The sequence below is a fragment of the Mobula hypostoma genome, chromosome 7 (genome assembly GCF_963921235.1).
Source record: "Mobula hypostoma chromosome 7, sMobHyp1.1, whole genome shotgun sequence".
Taxonomy (NCBI): Eukaryota; Metazoa; Chordata; class Chondrichthyes; order Myliobatiformes; family Myliobatidae; genus Mobula; species Mobula hypostoma.
This window is the reverse complement of record NC_086103.1, coordinates 33,765,858-33,789,866: the sequence shown is the minus strand read 5'-3', so window position 1 is coordinate 33,789,866 and position 24,009 is coordinate 33,765,858. Positions and strand designations below refer to the sequence as shown.

At 40.2% G+C, this 24,009-nt stretch overlaps 1 protein-coding gene across 1 annotated transcript in view; it reads right to left on the bottom strand.

Annotated features, from left to right (window-relative positions):
- LOC134348881 (phospholipid-transporting ATPase VB-like) overlaps window positions 1-24,009 on the bottom strand; it is a 327,217-nt gene that overhangs the window by 73,104 nt on the left and 230,104 nt on the right. Inside the window, exons 6-11 of the mRNA XM_063052666.1 lie at window positions 22,084-22,169; window positions 21,152-21,255; window positions 19,376-19,507; window positions 17,670-17,797; window positions 9,578-9,830; window positions 8,925-9,172 (exon numbers count right to left, since the gene is read on the bottom strand). Coding sequence (XP_062908736.1) covers window positions 8,925-9,172; window positions 9,578-9,830; window positions 17,670-17,797; window positions 19,376-19,507; window positions 21,152-21,255; window positions 22,084-22,169 — 951 coding nt within the window. The remainder of the gene's footprint in view (window positions 1-8,924; window positions 9,173-9,577; window positions 9,831-17,669; window positions 17,798-19,375; window positions 19,508-21,151; window positions 21,256-22,083; window positions 22,170-24,009) is intronic.

Below are 24,009 nucleotides of genomic sequence, written 5' to 3'. Positions count from 1 at the left end.
CGAGCTCAATTTTGAATAGAGTCTGGAAATACCAATACTCATTACCTTTTATATGAGGAAATTGCTCATATCTGAAATCAATATTTGATTTTTTAAATAATAAATCAAATGTTCTGTCATTTTGTTATCACATCATCAAAACTAAGTGACATTGGAATTTGTGGAAAAGTGCATATTTCTTCCTTTATCTGTTGGTGGCATTGTAGTACAAATCCATTGATCTGAAAAAGAATATGAAAATGCAATGATCTCAAATCTTATGAACCAGATCTGATTGCACACAGAATGGGGCTCTTAAAACTCTTTTACTAAACCGTTGATTAGAGGCCATCTGAAAATAGACATTTCTGCATTATTGTCAGGTCTGTGGAATGATCCTTATCGCTGGATGTTGATAAAGACAGACATGGGAGTCAGAAACCAAATTAAACTGGAGGTAGGTAACACACATAAAATGCTGAAGGCTCTCAGCCCGAAATGTCGACTGTACTCTTCTCCATAGATGCTGCCTGACCTGCTGAGTTCCTATAGTATTTTGTGTGTGTTGCTTGGACTTCCAGCATCTACAAAATTTCTATTGTTTGTGATTAAACTGAAGGTGCTGAGATGTGAAACTAATGCAGAAAATGCTGAAGGAACTCAACCCAACAAGCAGGATCTGTGGAAAGAGAAAATGTTGAATATACAGGGAGCTGTGGCAGCAATGTCATTGGATGGAATCTTGATGTTACTGCTAAAAAAGCCCTAAAAGTTAAATAAAACTCTCTTCCCACATGATGCATTGAACAAGATTAATGCAGGTGAACAGCAGCAGGTGAACTTTAGGAATGCAGAGAAAGGAGTAATTCAGTAGGATTTAATTCCCTTTAAATTTATTAAAAATACTTGGTAATCCATATCAAAAAGCTTAATTTTTAATAATTGATTCAATGAGTCTCCAAAGAGTTTCTAAATGGTAATCAAATTTCCAAGATGATGAGACCATAAAAACAAAAAGCTGTTGTTAAGAATCAACATTTTAACTGACAATCTGTTTTATTATGTACTTACAGAACAGCAAGCAACAGTGGAATAGCAATTTTATAAGCCACTGCCAAGCTAATTTTATTAATTAGACATACCTGCTGCTGCAGCCTTGGTAGTCATTGCAACCTTGGGATTTGAAGCACGATGGTAGATTTATCAAGCAGTTTCAGCCAGAAGTGTTTAGGCTTGTAAATTGATTTCACCCTCCACTGTAATTGAAATCTATGTGTACGTGATGTGAATTACATATTTTCAATAAAAGTAGTTACAAATGAGGTTTTAGTATCACAATGGAAGATGACATCCAGACTCAATTATTCTTTCACAAAATATGCAGCAAAAGGAGACCAAGAATATGAAATAACAAACAAATTCTTTCAATTTTCTCAGTTATGAAATGCTAATCTTCTGTGCATATGATGAGGCTTCAGTGTTTTATAGGATTTTACTCTTACTGCCTGAGGTACAATGACACACAGTTGGTATGGTCTTACTAGAGACATGCAAGAACATCTGCCAACTACCAAATATCCATCAAAAAATGTTATAGACTAGTAGCTTATTAAGTTAACTGGCATACAATAAGCTGGATTCTTAAGTACAAAGATAAATGCTAATAATTAGGTTCTAGGATTCTATTTTCAAAGATCCAATATTTTTAACATCACATATCATAAGCAAGATGTTCTGGCAATGCATATATATTAACTCTGCCATTCCCTGGATATTGTTAGCCATGTAGGAATCAATAATTTTTAGAAACAATTTTATAATTATTAAACCTTTAGTGGTATTAGAATAAAAGGGAGGTGAGAGTTGATATTGGACCACTGGGGAATGATGTTGTTGAGGTAGTAATGGGCGACAAAGAAATGGCAGATGAACTTAGCTTCATGCTTTACTGTGGAAGACACATCCGGAGGGCCATGAGTGTCAGAGAGCAGGAGTAAGCGCCATTTCAATTAAAAAAGGAAAAAGTACTAGGCAAACTCAAAGGTCTTAAGGTGGATAAGTCACCTGGACCAGATGGACTACATCCCAGAGTCCTAAAAGAGGTTGTTGAGGAGATAATGGATGTGTTGGTCATCATCTTTTGAGAATCACTTGATTCTGGCATCGTCCATTTGCATGGAAGATTGCAAATGTCATGCCACTCTTTAAGAAGGGAGGAAAATATAGGCCAATCAGTCTATCCTCAGTGGTTAGGAAGTGTTGGAGTCTATGATTAAGGATGAGGTTTCAGGGTACTTGGAGACTAATGATAAAGTAAGTCAAAGTCAGCATGGTTTCTGTCAAGGGAAATCTTGCCTGACAAATCTGTTAGAGTTCTTCGAGGAAGTAACGAGCAGGGTGGACAAAGGAAAGGCAGTGAATCTCATTTGCTTGGATTGTCAGAAGGCATTTGATAAGGTACCACATCTGAGACTTCTTCACAAGATAAAATCCTTTGGCATTACAGGAAAGATACTGGCATGGATAGCAGAATGGCTGACAGACAGGAGACAGCAAGTGGGAATAAAAGGGGCCTTTTCTGGTTGGCTGCCAGTAACTAGTGGTGTTCCTCAGGGGTCACTATTGGGACCGTTACTTTTCACATTGTTTGTCAATGATTTAGATAATGATGTCTTTGTGGCAAAGACTGTGGATGATACAAAGATGGGTAGAGGGGTAGGTAATGCTAAGGAAGCAAAATGATTGCTGAAGAACTTAGACAAATAGGAAGAATGGGTAAAAACTGTGGCAAATGGAATACAGTATTGGGAAATGTATGATAATGCATTTTGGTAAAAGGAACAACAGTTATCTAAAAGCAGACCATTATCTAAATGGGAAGAAAATTCAAACATCAGAGGTGCAAAGGGACTTAGGAGTCCTCGTGCAAGACTCCCTGATGGTTAATCCACAGGCTGAGTCTGTGCTAAAGAAGGCAAATGCAATGTTGGCATTTATTTCAAAGGGAATAGAATTAAAAAAAACAAGGAGATAATGCTGAAACTTTATAAGACACTAGTTCGGACACAGTTGGTGTATTGTCAACAGTTTTGGGCCCCTTATCTCAGAAAGGATGTATTGTCATTGAAGAGACTCCAGAGGTGGTTTATAAGGATGATTCCAAGAATGAAGGGGTTAACATATGAGGAGAGTTTGGCAGCTTTGGACCTGTACTTGTTGGAATTTAGAAGAATGCATGGGATCTCATTGAAACTACCAAATGTTGAATAGACTAGAAAAGGTGGGTGTTTCCTCTGGTGGGGGCATCCAGAACTAGAAGGCACAGCCTCAGAATTGAGGGGCAACCTTTTAGCACAGAGATAAGGAGGATACTTTTTTTTAGCCAAAGAGTGATGAATCTGTGGGATGCTCTGCCACAGACTGAGGTGGAGGGCAAATCCATGAGTATACTTAAAGCAGAAGTTGATAGATTCCATCTAGGGATTATAGTGAGAGGGCAGGTGTATGGGAATGAATGGCATCCAGGATCAGCCATGATGAAATGGTGGAGTGGACTCAAAGGACTAAATGGCCTAATTCTGTTCCTTTATCTTATGGTCTTATTAGCATCATGCAATGAATTGGGAACTACTATTGGCTTAAAAAAAATCTCTGAATTTCTTCTTACCAGGAGAGAAAAAAAAATACATATGTGGCATGGCAAAAGAACTGCGAAGTAGAATTATTTTGTAAACTACACCAAAGGGCCGTACTAGGCTCAAGTGAAGTCAAGCTTATTTTGATGTGCACAAGTACAGTAAGGCACTGGTATAATGAAAAACTGGTTTGCAGTTGCATCACAGGCTCGTAGATTCAGACAAGATATAAGTTACCTATAAATTATATAAGACAATGAAGAAAAGCAGACTGTGCAAAACAAGAAATTAGTGCAAGATAAGAGGCAAGTTCATGGTAATGCAAGAAGTGGTCTGTTGTGAGTCATTGTCGAGGTAGGCTTAATGGGACAGATGGTTTCTGCTTGAGCAACATTAGTGAACTTACTATGATAATGCCATTCTCTTATTTCCTTTCTAAATCAGTGGGTGAGTAACCCCTTGATTTACCAACCAAAGTGTGGAGATGTTTACCCATGGAGTGTAGTTAATTCCCAAATTAGATTTGGATGAAACTTGATCACTTGGGATTTTTGACAGTAAACTATTAGTGAATAACAAGTTTGTTACTGCATAAAGAATTCATATAAAGTATAAACATGAAAGTAAAAGATAAAAGGAGTGCTTCAAATGACAAGATAAATTTATTTATGTGCTAATATGTCTTAGTTCCTTTTCATCCCTCATTAACAACATCTGTCCATCATTATTATACCCAAACTAACAGAATAATTCTCAAAAAATACCTCATCATATTTCACGCCTTGCCTCAGACATGAAGAGGAGGTGTGGACAAATTCCATTGTCACTGTTAATCAGAATATGAATCCAATTATTGTGGCCAAAACACTTTAGATGGGTGAGCAAATGAATATGTAAAATCGACTTGAGTCAACAAATCCAGGCTAGAGGCCATTCTGTAGATTGTGGTGGTGTGGTTGATTTGCTTGTGGAATTGTTACCTCACAGCTCATGTGGCATAGATTCAATTCTGATTTAATTGCTTTCTGTAAGGAGTTTGCAGGAGATCCCTCTCACTGTATGGAATGGTGTAGTTTCTATCCACAGTGCAAATGCACATTGATAGTGACTGGCCACTGTAAGTTGTCTCTAGTGTGTTTATGCAGGTTTCAGAATCTGAGGGTATTGTGGGGAAAATAATCTAGGACAAGTGCAAATCGACATTTTATGGTCATTGAGAACTCAGTGGGCTGAATGGGAATGCCAAGTTACTATGTTATATCACTCTACATTTCTATCCTAGATTTTAAAAAAATGCATTAGTTTTTTCTTACACATATTTACATACAAGTTTGGCAGGGAAACGAGTCAATATGAAAACAGCAGATAGCTTGAACTGAGCTTTAATAATCTTCATTGAATTTAACCACATACAAATTCCCATGAAATCATTTGACATAGGAACAGAATTATACCATTCAACACATTGTGTCTGCTCGCCCATTTGATCATGGCTAATTTATTATTCTCTCTCAGTCCCATTCACTTGCCTTCTCCTCCACCCCCACCCCGTGACCTTTACACACCCTTACAAATCAAGAACCATCAACCTCCGCTTTAAATATACTTTAAGTCTTGGCTTCCATAGCTATCTGTGGCAATGACTTCCACAGCTTTACCTTCCTCTGGCTAAAAAAATTTCTCTTCATCTCTTCTTTTAAAACAATTTTGGGCTTCCTCAACCTTATTCAAGATTCCAAGGAGTCTTTCAATGGTTATGGCCAGTGGTCAGCTGAATATCTAACAGAGTCTGCAATTTAGGTTTGTTTTTTTTTCTGCATGACAAGATGCTGAGAGTGTAAGCCAAATAACACAGCATTGAGGGAAAGGAATTTGTGGAACCAGAGTAAACAAAATAGAACAAATTTGCATCTCCCTTACCAATTGTATTGGAATATTATGAAATAAATAATGCAAAAAGTGAAAAAGAAGAATTTAATGATAAAGGAAATATCAAATAATAACAATAGGTATTTGAGAAAGTGGGAAAGAGATCAAGGAACAAAATATGAAATATTAAAAAATAAGCTTTCTTTATAGTTAAATGATAATTTTTCAAGAAGTGAAACACTGCATTTGTGGAAGTTAATTGTATTGCCTGGGAGTTGTTTAGTTGCAATCATCAAATGTCACATTGTTTAAATTATATCAACTTTATCATGTGTTTAGTTTGTATCCAATATTCAAACAACAATCTCATCCTACTCAATGCATTTCAAATAGAAGATGGACAGCACAATGCCATTTTCTTGAGGCTGCTGGCAAACTCAGATAATATATTCACATAAGTAATAAATATATTGTGAGATTTACAGGTATCACATCATTACATTATTCCAGGTACTGAACTGAATCTAGAGAAATGAATGTAAATCGGTATGAGGCATATTTTATAGCTTTAACATTGCAAAGATTAATTTCAGTGTTCTGTAAAACTGTTGGAAATGTTTGGAGAATATAGACAGTTTATTTAAATGTCTCAGGGGCACAACATTGATTAAAATATTTAGATTGTGTGCATAGTCTCATTATACTCTTCCCTGAATGGGATATGAACATTAAGTTGGGCAGCATTTACAAAAGAAACCATATTATATGGTTGGGTATGAAATATGGTCTCAATTTCAGTGCTAATGTGCCAAATGCCAACCAGGAATTCAGTTGACTTGTTTGTGTTAAAGAGCAGTCCGTAATGATTTATACTGTGTGACGAGAATACACATAAATTAAGATGTTAGCTGGCCTGGGCTAGCACCAGTGGGATCAGCAGTTGGTCTGCCACCTGTCTTCAGGAGAAAGAGAGATAAGGAAAACAATGGAGCAGCATTTGGAGATGTTAATGAAGGGACGGGAGAGAGTAACGGAAGAAGAGCTGTGAAGATCGGCTCCCCCTTTGAACCCTGAACTGTTTGAAGTGATGGAGAGGCGATACCCCAGCAGGGGGATAAAAAGGGACAGGTTCGCTAAGGCAACACACACACGACACCCCGAGGTAACGAGACCCTGGAAGCGGTGCGTCTTCCACAAGTCGGTGGGAAGTTTTGGACGGCTGGTCGCAGGCTCAAGCCATAGACGCTCAGGGTGGAAAGGCACGATCGGCGGGAACTTGGTGTGTGTCCACCCTTGCCTGGGTGCCAGGTTCACCGCAGAGAAACGATCGTATCTGGAAACGGAGGGGACACGGTCGGTGACCTCAGATGACATCACAAAGGGCTCGCCTGAAAGCTGATTGCGAAGAATATCGAAGGTCTGTGTGGAAGCTGTTTGAATATTCATTCGTTTTGCTCTCTCTCTCCTTCCCCCCACTGTCCATCTCCCATGGCAGCGATTACTGCGAACTGAACTGAACTAAATTGAACTGAACTTTGCGTCACTTCGAAACTGGTCATTTACCCCTAGACAACGATAGAGCTTGATTGATCCTGTTATCTTAATTCTGTGTACATGTGTGTTTATCATTGCTGAACTGTTGCATTTATTATCCTTTTGATTAGAGTACTGTGTTGCTTGTTTCTTTAATAAAACTTTCTTAGTTCTAGTAATCCAGACTCCAACTGAGTGATCCATTTCTGCTGGTTTGGCAACCCAGTTACGGGGTACGTAACAACTGCAATTTACTCCAATTCCCTCTCTCCCCGCACTGAACTGCCCAATGTAGACTTGGCGTTTTCTTAGCCATGTAGCAGAGAATAAATAATCCAATATTTGAATAATCCAAATGTTGTAGAACTCTTGTGATACTGTCTTGTAAAACAATGTAGCGATTTCCAGAGTATTTATTTTGTAAATCGATTGTATTCTCCTCTCTGAATGTCTCATGCTGCCTGCATAGCGTGGCTCAATTTACTTCAGTTGCAAAAGAATTAAATAATTATTGTGGGACAGAAGAAGAATGTACTCACACTTTCAAGTTACTGCTCTTTCCCTGTTCATTCCCCATAGTCTTGAAAATGATGAAGCTTCAAGTAACTGCTCTATTGCCTTTTTAGAAGCACCAACTGGTGCTGTTTCCAACATTCTTTCAGACAGTTAATTCAGATATCCCGATTACACACACAATACCTCTATCTTTTGATCATGACTCTAAATTTGAGCCTCTGGTTCTTGTACCAATCACTGCTCCACTTTATTACTCCAAATCTATTATTACATTATATGCCTCCATGAACTATTTTATTGCTATGCTCATGAAAATAATTGCCGGGTGGCCAGTTCACTTCCAGCAGAGTAAGGTCAAATTCCATTCCCACTCTGTACAGTGGTGTCAAGAAAACGACCTCACCCCCAATATCACAAAAACAAAGGAGCGGGTTGTGGACTATATGGGGAATGCAGTCAGGCTAACCCCTATTGACATCAGTAGATCTGGGGTTGAGAGGGTGAACAGCTTTACCTTCCTCGGCCTACACATCACCGAGGATCTCATGTTGTCTGTGCATACTGGCTGTGTGGTGAAAAAGGCACAACAGCACCTCTTTCACCTCAGACGTTTGAAGAAGTTTGATAGGGGCTCCCAAATCCTAAGAACTTTCTTTAGGGGCACAATTGAGGGCATCCTGACTGGCTGCATCACTGCCTGGTATGGGAACTGTACTTCCCTCAATCGCAGGACTCTGCAGAGAGTGATGCGGACGGCCCAGCACAACTGTAGACGTGAACTTCCCACTAATCAGGACATTTACAAAGACAGGTGTGTAAAAAGGGCCTGAAGGATCACTGGGGACCCGAGTCACCCCAGCCACAAACTGTTCCAGTGCTACCATCTGGGAAACGGTACCGCAGTGTAAAAGCCAGAACCAGCAAGCTCTGGGACAGCTTCTTCCACCAGGCTATCAGACTGATTAATTCATGCTGATACAATTGTACTTCTATGTTATATTGACTGTCCTGTTGTACATACTATTTATTATAAATTACTATAAATTGCATATTGCACATTTAGATGGAGATGTAACATAAAGATTTTTACTCCTCATGTATATGAAGGATGTAAGTAATAAGGTCAATTCAATTCATTTCAAATACGCAGATTGCTGCTTACCAATCGAGTGCAGAAATTCCTGACAACCATCTCCTTAAGGAAGTCGCATTATGATAATTTGTAGCCTTCTTGTTCCAGTCCTCACTCAGCATGGGACAAGTTAATTTATAATTTTAATCTGATATGTTACTTCTTATAGGGATTAGATTGTAAAATATGTCCAGGCTCAGAGAACAAGTGATTTTCTCAAATCAGAATTTATGCAAATATGCAGTATTTATTTTACTTACAATTGAGCTGTTTAACGCCGCGTTCTGGGTAGGGATGTTACCACCAGACATCATCGACTCCTTATGACTTTCAACAGTGGGACTCTGCTGCTGGGAACAGATATTGTGCGATTGCTTCACAAGTCTTGTACTCTTCGGCCTCAAATGTGATGCACTGTTCTGGTGGCTGGTGATGGGGCCTAAGGTCTCCAACTGTGGTCCTTCCTTATCCAGGAAATCCGGCTGTGTGCACGTAGATAAATGTTTGGCTAAATGAAAAATTATTCAGAGAATTCACAGGATTATTAAATTGCAAGTTATTAACATACTTTATACACTTCATTGTCAGAGTTAAATACATGGATGTTGGAAATGAATGGAGTGGGAAATACTGACTGCAAAGGCATCTTACTTCGATGTCTCTGAAAAGAGGAAGTTATCGAAAAAATTTTATCTCTGAATTATTCAGACCAATGGACACCAAGCATCTGTCCATCTTATAGCCTTAACTTTCAGTTGTTTCTGCATGTCATATACATTCTGCTTTATTAAACATTTGTAGCTCATTTAAATTATCTCAGCAACAGAAATTAAATCAAAACATGATGAATGTTCCTTTAATTTCTATATAAATTGATTAAATCTATTAATACTCATAAGGTTGTGATGCTTACTACATTCATTATGTTGAAACTCTGTACCCATAATGCTACAGTGACGAAAGGCCATTTTGTTTTCAGTAAGCGTTCCAGTCTTATCAGAGAAAATATATTGTATCTGACCAAGGTCCTCAGTGATATTCAAAGCTCGGCACTCCAGGCGTGTATTTGTCCTTTCATCGTACAGATCAGCATCATTGCATATGAAGAATATTTGACCCAACTTTACTAGCTCAATGGAAACGTACAAAGAGATAGGAATTAAGACCTGTCAATAAAAGCAAATGTAATTAAGCAGCCAATTTCACAGAAAGCTATGTGAATATTCTTGAACAATCTTTTAATGAAATTAATACATACATATGCTACGTTCTACTGTTTGAATGTGCAATTTTCCGGAGCTTGGTAATCTGTTTCAACAGAGCTCAAATATTGATCTGAAATCTCTTCAGAGCTCTGACACTTTGAGTTTACATGATGTAGTGAAATAAAAACTCATAGATAATGGTTTCTGCTATCTCTTCTGTATATCCTCCCAAAAATACTTATAACCTCTCCCATGGAGACATAGCTGCCAGTTTATCTAAATGATCCTAAATCACGTTTGCATAACATGCTGTAAATAGTTATATTCATCACAAAGATTTTTTCCGAGTTTTGCACTGACAACGCACGATGATCTCATGGTGTTTTGAAAGTCTGATGAATGGAAACATAAGAGAATCTTTGTGCAGATATAGAATGGCATTATTGAAACTAAGAACAAGCTGACCAAAGGAGTTGGAAGTTTCTGCACTGTGGTAACTTTCAACATGATCAAACTGGTAAGCTGGCACCAATATTTAGCATTCTAAAACAGCTCCTTCAGTAATACTAAAGTTTCAGTGAGTTGAAAAAGATGTGCCTTAACAATGTACAAAATCTGTAGTTGTGTGTGCGTGCGAGCAGACATTCAATACACTCAGTGACCACTATATTAGGTACCTAATAAGCTCATTCACTTCAAGATTTGATGTGTTTTGCATTCAGAGATGCTCTTCTACACACCGCTGTTGCAATGTGTGTTTATTTGAGTTACTGATAGCTTCATGTCATCTTGAACAAGTCTGGCCATTCTCCTCTAATCTTTCATTAAGCAAGGTGTTTTTGCCCACAGAACTGCCATTCACTACTGCGTCCGGTGCTCCCGATATGGCCTTCTATATATTGGCGAGACCCGACGCAGGCTGGGAGATCGTTTCGCTGAACACCTATGCTCTGTCTGGCAGAGAAAGCAGGATCTCCCAGTGGCCACACATTTTAATTCCATGTCCCATTCCTATTCTGATATGTCTATCGACAGCCTCCTCTACTGTAAAGATGACACCACACTTAGGTTGGAGGAACAACACCTTATATTCTGTCTGGGTAGCCTCCAACCTGATGGCATGAACATTGACTTCTCTAACTTCCGCTAATGCCCCACCTCCCCTCGTACTCCATCTGTTATTTATTTATTTATATACACACATTCTTTTTCTCTCTCTCCTTTTTCTCCCTCTGTCCCTCTCACTATACCCCTTTCCCATCCTCTGGGCTTCCCCCTCCCCCCTTTCTTTCTCCCTAGCCCTCCTGTCCCATGATCCTTCATATCCCTTTTGCCAATCAACTTTCCAGCTCTTGGCTCCATCCCTCCCCCTCCTGTCTTCTCCTATCATTTTGGATCTCCCTCTCCCCCTCCCGCTTTCCAAACTCTTACTAGCTCTTCTTTCAGTTAGTCCTGACGAAGGGTCTCGGCCCGAAACGTCGACTGCACCTCTTCCTAGAGATGCTGCCTGGCCTGCTGTGTTCACCAGCAAATTTTATTTGTGTGGCTTGAAATTCCAGTATCTGCAGAATTCCTTGTGTTTGCCATTCACTAGATTCCTTTTTGTTTTTATTTTTGTTTGCACCGTTCATTGTAAACTCTAGAGACTGTGGTGCATGGAAATCCCAAGAGATTATCAGTTTTTGAGGTACTCAAACTATCCCATCTGGCACCAGCAATCAGTCCATGGCCAAAGTCACTTAGGTCACATTTCTTCCTCATTCTGAGGTTTGGTCTGAACAACAAATGAACCCCTTGACTATGTCTGCGTGCTTTTAAGCAATGAGTTGTTGCCACTTGATTGGCTGGTTAGGTATTTGCATTAATGAATAGTTGTACAGGTGTACTTAAAGGTCATTGTCCATTGACTTTCAAGTCTGGTTTCACATTTTGCCAGTGACCTGGAAGAGATCTGGCAGCAAAATGCTCCAAGCAGGTCAGCACGTTCCTACACAATGATGCAGGAGTAAAAAATATGCTGTAAATTGGATGGCCCTTTCCACTCATAGATTTATCCCATGTCCAGGGTGACGCACAAACACTTCCAAGCTGAGAGGTCAGGTAAAACTCATATCTTGCCCATCAGCTTCAGGCAAGCGAGGAAGCAAAGGTAAGTAGCTTTTTACCCTCCCTTATTTCAATTATTAATATGTAGGAACTAAATTACATCAGTTACATTTGTTTTATAAATATAATTATACTTCGTTTTAAAACTATTGAATTACACTTTAATTTTTGCATCTTTTTATTAGATTCAACTATAAACATTTGGAGGCTATTTGGAGTATAGACAATCACAGGGTCTAGTGCAGAAGTGCAAATCTACGACATGAATAAGCATTTCGTTGTTTGCCTGTCATCGATTCTTTAAGCCCATCCCAAAATAAAAAGATACATATCGATCATTTTTACTGTAAAATGAAGCAAAGAATGACTTTTTACAACCCAAGAGCAGTGAGATGTTTCTACAGGAAATGTCTCATGCCGTCCTGGCACCAGGTAGATGGTTGTGAGAACATGTGATATTGGATAATACGTTTCGAAATCCTCGCAGACCTGGTGTACTCATCAGTATTTGGGTAGTAAAAGGTTACAATAACAAGTCTTCTGAAATACTTCATTTATTTTAATGTCTCTCTTATACTTTTTTAAATAATAAAACAATGAATACACATAAATAAGCAACAGGACTCATCCATTTTCCTTAAGAAAAGTCTATCATTATTGTTAGTAATTTATTGATCAATGATCATCTCTGTTCAAAATTAGCATAACATGCAAGAGAATATTTTTTTAAGAATATTATCGCCAATTTGGAAAAAATGCTCTCAAAAGATTCACTACCCCTGGTCTGGGTTGTTACAGCACTGGGCCTCATGTTATGCAACTTGACGTCTGGTCACACATGCAGATTACTCCAGTTCATGAGGTGGCTGTAGTAGAAAGACAATAGACAATAGACAATAGGTGTAGGAGTAGGCTATTCGGCCCTTCGAAACAGCACCGCCAATCACTGTGATCATGGCTGATCATCCACTATCAGTATCCAGTTCCTGCCTTATCCCCATAATCTTTGATTCTGCTATCTTTAAGAGCTCTATCCATCTCTTTCTTGAAAGCATCCAGAGACTTGGCCTCCACAGCCTTCTGGGGCAGAGCATTCCATACATCCACCACTCTCTGGGTGAAAAAGTTTTTCCTCAACTCCGTTCTAAATGGCCTACCCCTAATTCTTAAACTGTGGCCTTTGGTTCTGGACCCACCCATCAGCAGGAACATGCTTCCTGCCTGCAGCGTGTCCAATCCCTTAATAATTTTATATGTTTCAATAAGATCCCCTCTCAGCCTTCTAAATTCCAGAGTATACAAGTCCAGTCGCTCCAATCTTTCGACATATGACAGTCCCGCCATCCCGGGAATTAACCTTGTGAACCTACGCTGAACTCCCTCAATAGAAAGAATGTCCTTCCTCAAATTTGGAGACCAAAACTGCACACGGTACTCCAAGTGTGGTCTCACCAGGGCCCTGTACAGCTGCAGAAGGATCTCTTTGCTCTTATACTCAATTCCCCTGTTATGAAGGCCAGCATGCCATTAGCTTTTTTCACTGCCTGCTGTACTTGCATGCTTGCTTTCAGTGACTGATGCATAAGAACACCTAGATCTTGTTGTGCTTCCCCTTTTCCTAACTTGACTCCATTTAGATAATAATCTGCCTTCCCATTCTTACCACCAAAGTGGATAACCTCACATTTATCCACATTAAACTGCATCTGCCATGCATCTGCCCACTCACCCAACCTGTCAAAGTCACCCTGCATTCTCATAACATCCTCCTCACATTTCACACTGCCTCCCAGGTTTGTGCCATCGGCAAATTTGCTAATGTTACTATTAATTCCCTCATCTAAATCATTAATATATATTGTAAACAGCTGTGGTCCCAGCACTGAACCCTGCGGTACCCCACTGGTCACCGCCTGCCATTCCGAAAGGGACCTGTTAATCGCTACTCTTTGTTTTCTGTAAGCCAGCCAATTTTCAATTCATTTCAGTACTCTGCCCCCAATACCATGTGCTCTAATTTTGCCCACTAATCTCCTATGTGGGACTTTATCAAAGGCTTTCTGAAAGTCCAGGTACACTACATCCACTGGCTCTCCCTTGTCCATTTTCATAGATACATCCTCAAAAAATTCCAGAAGATTATTCAAGCACGATTTCCCCTTCGTAAATCCATGCTGACTCGGACCAATCCTGTTACTACTATCCAGATGTGTCATAATTTCATCTTTTATAATTGACTCCAGCATCTTTCCCACCACCGATGTCAGCCTAACCAGTCTATAATTCCCTGTTTTCTCTCTTCCTCCCTTCTTGAAGAGAGGGACAACATTAGCCATCTTCCAATCCATAGGAACTGATCCTGAATCTATAGAGCATTGGAAAATGATTACTAATGCGTCCACGATTTCTAAAGCCTCCTCCTTAAGTACCCTGGGATGCAGACCATCAGGTCCCGGGGACTTATCAGCTTTCAGACCCAACAGCCTATCCAACACCATTTCCTGCTTAATATAAATTTCCTTCAATTCATCCATTACCCTAGGTCTTTGGCCACTATTACATCTGGGAGAATGTTTGTGTCTTCCCTAGTGAAGACAGATCCAAAGTACATGTTCAACTCATCTGCCATTTCCTTGTTCCCCATAATAAATTCACCCGCTTCTGTCTTCAAGGACCCAATTTTGGTCTTAACTATTTTTTTCCTTTTCACATACCTAAAGAAGCTTTTACTATCCTTTATATTCTTGGCTAGTTTACCTTTGTACCTCATTTTTTCTCCGCGTATTGCCTTTTTAGTTACCTTCTGTTGCTCTTTAAAAGATTCCCAATCCTCCGGCTTCCCACTCATCTTTGCTATGTTATACTTCTTCTCTTTTATTTTTATGCTGTCCATTACTTCCCTTGTCAGCCACGGCCTCCCCTTACTCCCCTTAGGATCTTTCTTCCTCTCTGGAATGAACTGATCCTGCACCTTCCGCATTATTCCCAGAAACACTTGCTATTGCTGTTCCACTGTCATCCCTGCTAGGGTATTGCTCCATTGAACTTTGGCCAGCTCCTCCCTCATAGCACCATAGTTCCCTTTGTTCAACCGTAATACTGACACTTCCAAGTTTCCCTTCTCCCTCTCAAATTGTAGATTAAAACTTCTCATGTTATGGTCACTACCTCCTAATGGCTCCTTTACCTTGAGGTCCCCAATCAAATTCGGTTCATTGCACAACACTAAATCTAGAATTGCGTTCTCTGTGGTAGGCTCCAGTACAAGCTGTTCTAAGAATCCATCTCGGAGGGACTCCACAAACTCCCTTTCTTGGGGTCCAGCACCAACCTGATTCCTCCAGTCTACCTGCATGTTGAAGTCCCCCATAACAACTGTATGATTACCTTTGCGACATGCCAATTTTAACTCTTGATTCAACTTACACCCTACATCCAGACTACTGTTTGGGGGCCTGTAGATAACTCCCATGAGGGTCTTTCTACCCTTAGAATTTCTCAGTTCTATCCATACTGACTCCACGTCTCCTGATTCTATGTCCCTCTTCGCAAGGGACTGAATATCATTCCTCACCAACAGAGCCACCCCACCCCCTCTGCCCATCAGTCTGTCCTTTCAATAGGATGTATATCCTTGAATATTCATTTCCCAGGCCCTGTCCACTTGAAGCCATGTCTCTGTAATTCCCACAACATCACACTTACCAATTTCCAACTGTGCCTCAAGCTCGTCCACTTTATTTCTTATACTCCGTGCGTTCATATACAATACTTTTAATTCATTACTCCCCTCGCCTCCCATATCAATTCCTATTTCACTTGGCCATACTGTACGATCCCTTCTTGAGCTTTGTGCTCTGTTGATTCTGCTGTCATTCATAACTTTTCTTATTCTCACTTTCCCTTTATCTCCATCCTTATGTTTCCAGTTCGTCCCCTCCCCCCCACTACTTAGTTTAAATACACCCGTGTTGCAGAGGCAAACCTGCCTGCCAGAATGCTCAGTCGACGTTTCAGGCCGAGACCCTTCTTCGTCCTGACGAAGGGTCTCGGCCTGAAACGTCGACTGCGCCTCTTCCTATAGATGCTGCCTGGCCTGCTGCGTTCACCAGCAACTTTGATGTGTGTTGCTTGAATTTCCAGCATCTGCAGAATTCCTGTTGTTTGCCAGAATGCTGGTGCCCCGCTTATTAAGGTGCAACCCGTCCCTTTTGTACAATTCATCCTTACCCCGAAACATACCCCAGTGGTCCAAGAATGTAAATCCTTGATTCCTGCACCAGTTCCTCAGCCACACATTCAGATCCATTATCTCCCTGTTCTTGACCACTCCAGCACGGGGAACTGGAAGCAAACCGGAGATAACCACCCTGGAAGTCCTGCTTTTCAGCCTTCTTCCGAGTTCTCTGAAGCCGCGCTGTAGAATGTCTTTCCTCTTCTTCCCCACGTCATTTGTGCCAACATGCACCACCACTTCCGGATGTTCTCCTTCACCTTTGAGGATACCTTGTAATCGGTCCGTGACGTCCTGGATCCTGGCACCAGGGAGGCAACACACCATCCTTAAATCCCGCCTGTTGCCGCAGAAACCCCTTTCTGTACCTCTCACTATGGAGTCCCCAACTACCACGGCTCTGCCTGACGTCTGTCTCCGCGGGTTTGCCTCAGTGTCAATTGTTGACTCGCAGACCCGTCCGCCCCTCAGACTGGCACTGCCTTCTGTCCCTACAGCTTCCAAGAGGGAGAACCTGCTTACGAGAGGCACATCTCCCTGGGTCTCCTGTACTTCAAGCATCCTTTCCTTACTCATCGCTGTCCTCCTACTCTCTTCCTGTATCCTGGGTGTAACGACCTCACTGTAGGTCCTGTCCAGAAAACTCTCATTCTCCCAGATTAACCTAACGTCATCCAGTTGCCTCTCCAGTGCTGCAACGTGGTCCTTCAGAAGCTGAAACTGGACACATTTTCCACAGGTGTAGGATCCAGAGGCACCATCAGTGTCCCTGACCTCCCACATCATGCACGCAGCACACTGAATCAGCCTAGCAGTCATCTCTTCTCCACTTCTCACCCTCTCCAACCGTGGCTTAGTCTCTTCCCTCAGCCTCCTTGCCGAAGATTCCTGAGCCAAAGACTCGCACTTATCTCACAAGGCACTCCCCTCGACAAGGCCGCTCCCTGACAGGCCGCTCCCCTACAGCGAGTCTTGCTTATATTAGCTGATAATTTTAGTAATTAGCTTCACCTGCCTCGCTTCCTCCGACCTCGAAGGTCTGGTTAGCTCACTGCTCACAACTGGCTTTTTAAAATTAGCCGCTCCTTCTCAGCCAATCCCCTCACTCACTCCTTCACCTGTCTCACCTCCTCTGACCTCGAAGACCTCAAACACAGATAGATCCACAAGTCTACAAACGATAGTGTGGTCACAGGATTCCGAAGGAATCTGCAGGCTAGAACAAGGATGATATGGCAAACTAACCATTAATTAAGCTAGGAACTTGAATTAAGATCACGCTTATATGTACATTCATGTAACTTTTTTTTTCCCAAAACAAAAGTAAACATCAGTATGTTTTCAATCTTCAAGTAACTGCTTGGGCGACAGGCCTCATGATTTAAGTATTCCAAACATGCAAGTCATTCATATATAAACAGATGCAGACAAAATAACAGTCAAAATGTTATATGATTTACCTGCAATAGTATCACCATTGTCAGAAATGCATGGAAAAAAGACATAACAGATGAAATGAAGCTGCCATTCTGGTCTGGGAGTTCAAATGGAGACAATGAAGGGAAAGTTCCAACCCAAATTCTATGACCTAACATGAAAATGTATGGTTAAAGGAAACATATCATTTAGTAAAGTGCATGTTGTCAAGCTATAGTATTAATTGTTCAGTGAATTGACAAAAAGTAAGCTAAAGTTGTGTCAGAGAACTGAAATCACACTTTAGTTTAAATATTAGGAATACAAATGCCTATGAAAGCAAGTGCATATCCCGAGGTAAATGACTCACCTTCTGAATTTTCAAAGCTTACTACTATGCAGAAAGCAGGAATGAGTTGGAATACCATGTACAGTATCTGTCTGGATGAAGATAGTATGCTTGTGCACTGGAAATGACGTTAAACAATCTTGAATCTTGAATGAAGGGAGCTCCAACAGGTAAGAACTCATGACTGTACTGTTTGAAAATAACACTCCTCATTGGCACTCTGTCAACTACCATAAATGTTCACTGCTCCACTATTGACTTACAGTGGCCACATCATGTACCATATACAACGTACATTCTAATTACTATTGCCACTAACAGAGATCTCATGACCTTCAGCATGAAGGAGCATAAGAGAAGCAAATGCAAGGGAACACCATCACCAGCAGATTCCCCACAAAATCACACAATAAACTGGTATGGAAATATATTGCCCTCCTTTCTTTGTCATGAGATCTAAATCCTGGAACTGCCACCACATCCAACCCCCACCCCGCCCCAATGACATTGTGAGAATGCATTCAAAAAGTTATGAAGTGGTTTCCTACCACCTCCTCAATTAATAGTAACCTTACCAATCACACATGCTTCCACAAATAAATGGAACACAAGCAATTTGCCATAGTGTCTGTCATTGCTATCTATTTAGCTGGTCTGACTGTCAAAACATTACCAAAATGCATGAACGCATCATGAATGAGGTATCATTCCATCTTCTCTGAAGATTTCTTTGCCCCTTCAAATCAAATCTTTTCAGTGGCAGTATTAGGACATGGAATGATGTGTACTCATTTGCAAATCAGTCCTCATTGACAGAGTAAGGAAGCTGAATTACTCTGGCACTGGAAGCATTCTGACACATTGAATTTCTTTTAAATGAGATTTATTCTGCACACTTTGAACACATATAATGGAATACAACCAACAGTGTAGATAACCAAACAAATATACTTATTTCAGTAGGCTTTAAATTGTTCTTGATAAATATTGAATGCCTGCAAACTGCCTCAAAATAAAAATGCTCATTTCTTCAAATTTTGCAATCAATTTTGCTGAATTTCCTTATTTAAACTCATCATTATCAATAGTGTAGTTCTTGGCAATTACAAGAAAAATAAAATAAAATAAATATTTTAAGAAGATGAACTGTTAAAGATCCAGGCAAATGAGCATGCCATTTCCTTGCCCCATCGACACCAGTTATTTAATGTGTTAACTTAGACTTTTAACTATAACTGTAGTAAAGAACAATCCACTTTGCCACTCTGCATAGTCACATTCCTACTGGAAATGATCACTGACCATAGTAACCAGGTTTAATTTATTCCAATAATTTCAACTTAACTAAACCAGTCCATTTGCAACTACAAAGGTAAAGGGTGGTACATTGGAACATCTTACCTATTGCTCCTATGCTGCACATAATCAGCAGTAGAATCAAACAGTATATGACATCAGTGTTCATTTTTCTCTCTAACTTACTGTGCTTGCAGCGAGCTCCGTTATTATTAAGCATTGCTTTGGTCTCATGGCCTGAAACATGCATATTAAAAAACGGTTGAAAACCCTCATCCATTTCACTACCTTAGATAATAATTCATCTGTAGCCTGTACATTAGAAATTACTTTAAGGCTTCTGATCAGTTAAAATCTTACCATCCCAGTTATTTATGTCAAATATTAATTCTTTGGGAGATTGCACAGGAATACAAGATGCTGACTTTTTCAATTCATACATTTATTGTAAGAACACAACAATACAACTGTTGTCACTTCCATCGTCTTTTCAAAGTAGTTTTCATGCTCTCCTGAACTGCAGAATCTTTGCTTTGCCTAAAGGGGTAACCTGACCTCTGCAAAACACGTCAGCTAGTATAGCAGATAATGTGCTGAAACAAAACTTCATTCTTTATTCAAATTTCTGTCAATAAGGGAGAACATGCTGAAGGCTGTACTAGTCCATGCAACTCTTGAAAAAATAAGCTTAGATGATAGTGTCATCAAGAATCAGGATGTTGATGGTCCGGAAACATTAACCTGCACTTCTTGACTGATCAGCTGGACACTTCAGTATTTGCTGGATTCTGGCAGTGTATACAATAGCACTATGACCAATTATACTGAGAGCCAGATGATGTTTCTTCAAGGACTGTGGCAACATATTAAAGCTGAAGTGTAGTTCTGAACATTTATAGTTTGCCTCTTTGAAAAAATGTGTTTCTTAAAAAGAAACTGGCATTGCAGGGTCAGATGAAATCAATCGCTGGTATTTATAAGTTCTGTTTCTGGATATGAGCTGTTCTTGGCAGTACTGGCATCTCTTGCCCAAATCCATTTGACCTGCTGTTCATCCACTTAAGGAGGAAGGCAAGTGTCAGCAGTGTTGGTGTGAGATTGACGTCACATATTGCCACCCTGAGTATTGATAGTGGGCTTCCTTCCCTGAAATTGGGGATGATGAGTGGTACCCTAATGTTCTAGGTGCTGGGGTGGGGATGCCTCTCTGCCAAAGGAGGTGTAAGGCAGAACTTCCCTCTGCTAGCCTGCAGGACACCTCTGAGCAAGGTGTAGCCATGGGTGGATAGTCATATGAGCAGTTATTGCATATCATACGTCCTGGTTATGTCACTGATGTCAGGCTGAAGGGTATTGATAAGTGGCTGGGGTCACCGGTCTTGTAAAGACACTGCCAAGAAGAAGGCAATGGCAAACCACTTCTGTAGAAAAATCTGCCAAGAACAATCACGGTCATGGAAACACCATGATATCCCACATCATATGGCACAGTTCATAATGAGACCACCAATTATGTTCAGCCCCTTCATACAAACATTTCATCGTCTCCTGTCTCCAAGCCTTTCATTTTCAACTGCTGCTAAAATTCTTACTTTTATATTCAAATTTCCATTGAACACACATTCTCTGGACTATTATTTTGTGCACCTTGAGTGCTAAAAGTGAACCTGAAATTAAGGAAAGATTTTGTCTTCTTTGGTTCCATATTCTGAAATAATAACCTAACCTTTTTTTTCAAAGAGAGGCAGAGGCATTTTCTTGCTAAACAAACTAAGCCACAGTTTCCTCTTTAATGCTGCCTTTTGATTGATTATCCCACTTCATCCAAATAAAGACAAGGGACCAAATTCATGGGAGTAATAAATAACCCTCACTACGTACCTGCATATACCACTATTCCCACAGTAACAGATGTATTTCGGATGGTGCAGCCTCGAAGCAAGAGGTTGTCTTTATCAATACCAATCTTTTCATTCGATTTATCTCTGCAATCAAACCAATCAATGGCTAAAATTATACTTTAAAAAAATCAATGTTATTCTTTTATAAAAATTACACGTATTGACACAAACATTCAAGTGTGAATATTTAGAAACAAATCTATGTTTACAAATGCATGCTTTTAAATGCAAGGCTTAAAAAAATGTTAAATCCATCTTTTTCAGTCTGTATAATGCATTGCTGCTGCTTGTGGAAGTCAAAACACGTCAACTAAGCTATCAATGAGAATCACCAGACACGTTGGCTTTTCTTAAATATCCTCTTCCTTTTCAGTGAGTGTGAAATAATTGGCTAATAGCTCAAGTCTAACAGAATTGTGAAGTGTGACTAGAAGTTCCACGACTATTTTTAAAATCCAATATGCTCTTGACTTCTGTTTTGTATGTTAATTGTCCATAATTCTCAATAAGCTGTGAGCTGAGTGTGTGCACTCTGAGGAGTCTGTCAATGATACCCTGAAGCCATGTTGTTGGAATTCAATCCTTCCTCCTTGAGGAACAAATACCCATCTCCTTTGAACTTACAGTAATGCTTGAGCAATCAGCAACTGTTTGCCTAATAAATTCCAGAGATTTGCATTCTATTACTCTTCTTGTTTTTGCAATGGAATGAATTGCATATCTCTTTCACGTGATCAGATAAAGTCGCTATTTAGAAAAACTATCTCACTAGGTCTAGAATTTGGTATGGGTTGGTTCCAGAGCAATAAGCGGCATCTACAGATTTGTGAGTTCTACGTATCTCAATAAATTCTAAAAATTCCATATTTTGCGAAGGTGAAAATACTAATGGTGAAGATCTTTCATACTTACATATAGCCTTTAAATTTATTAATATCATTATTGGGATTTTCACAGATTATATTGTTGCTGAATTTCAATGGCTTAAAGCTAGAAGCCTAAAAAAATGTTAACATTATGAGAATTAGCAAAACGGAATAGCAGCTTAAACATTACATTTTCTAATGGTCAAATAACAGATCTATTATTAGTTTAATTTTTAAATAACGCATAAATCATGTCATTCCAATATAGATCGTACACCCATAACATTGGTAAAGACTAAATGTTTTATAAACATAGAATCATAGAAAACCTACAGCACTATACAGGTCCTTTGGCCTATAAAGCTGTGCTGAACATGCATTTACCTAGGGCTACCCATAGCCCTCTACTTTTTTGATCTCTATGTACCTGCGCAGGAGTCTCTTGAAAGACTCTATCATATCCGCTTCCACCACCGTCGCTGGCAGACCATTCTATGCACTCACCGCACTCTGTGTAAAAAAAAACTCACCCCTGATATCTCCTCTGTACCTACTTCCAAACACCTTCAAACTGTGCCCTCTCGTGCTAGCCATTTCAGCCCTGGGAAAAAGCCTCTGGCTATCCACAGGATCAATGCCTCTCATCATCTTATACACCTCTATCAGGTCACCTCTCATCCTCCATTGCTCCAAGGAGAAAAGGCCAAGTAACTCAACCTATTCTCATAAGGCATGCTCCCCAATCCAGGCAACATCCTTGTAAATCTCTTTTGCACCCTTTCTATGGTTTCCACATCCTTCCTGTAGTGAGGCGACCAGAATTGAGCACAATACTCCAAGTGAGGTGTGACCAGGGTCCTATATAGCTGCAACATTACCTCTCAGCTCCTAAACTCAATCTCACAATTGATGAAGGCCAGTGCACCTTATGCTTTCTTAACCACAGAGTCAACCTGCGCAGCACCTTTGAGTGTCCTATGGACTCGGACCCCCAAGATCCCTCTGATCCCCCACACTGCCAGGAGTCCTACCATTAATACTATACCGTATTCTGTCATCAAATTTGACCTACCAAAATGAACTACCTCACACTTATCTGGGTTGAACTCTATCTGCCATATCTCAGCCCATTTTTGCATTCTATCACTGCCCCGTTGTAACCTCTGACAGCCCTCCACACTATCCACAATACCCCCAACCTTTGCGTCATCAGCATATTTACTAACCCATCCCTCCACTTCCTCATTCAGGTCATTTATAGAAATCACAAAGCGTAGGGGTCCCAGAACAGATCCCAGAGACACACCACTGATCACTGACCTCCATACAAAATATGACCTGTCCACAACTACTGTTTGCCTTCTGTGGGTAAGCCAGTTCTGCACCCACAAAGCAATGTCTCCTTGGATCCAATGCCTCCTTACTTTCTCAATAAGCCTTGCATGGGGTACCTTGTCAAATGCCTTGCTGAAATCCACATATACTAAATCTACTGCTCTACATTCATCAATGTGTTTAGTCACATCCTCAAAAAATTCAGTCAGACTCATAATGCATGACATGCCTTTCACAACGCTATGCTGTCTATTCCTAATCATATTATACCTCTCAAAATGTTCATAAATCCTGCCTCTCAGGATCTTCCCCATCAACTTACCAACCACTGAAGTAAGACTCACTGGTCTATAATTTCCTGGGCTATCTCTACTCCCTTTCTTGAATAATAGAACAATATCCTCAACCCTCCAATCCTCCAGAACCTCTCCCATCCCCGCTGATGATGAAAATATTATCTCCAGAGGCTCAGATGTACCCCATAGTAGACTGGGGTACATCTCGTCTGGTCCCGGTGACTTAACTAACTTGATGTTTTCCAAAATATCCTGCACATCCTCTTTCTTAATATTTACATGCTCAAGCTTTTCCGTCCACTGTAAGTCATCCCTACAATCCCTGAGATCCTTTTCCGTAG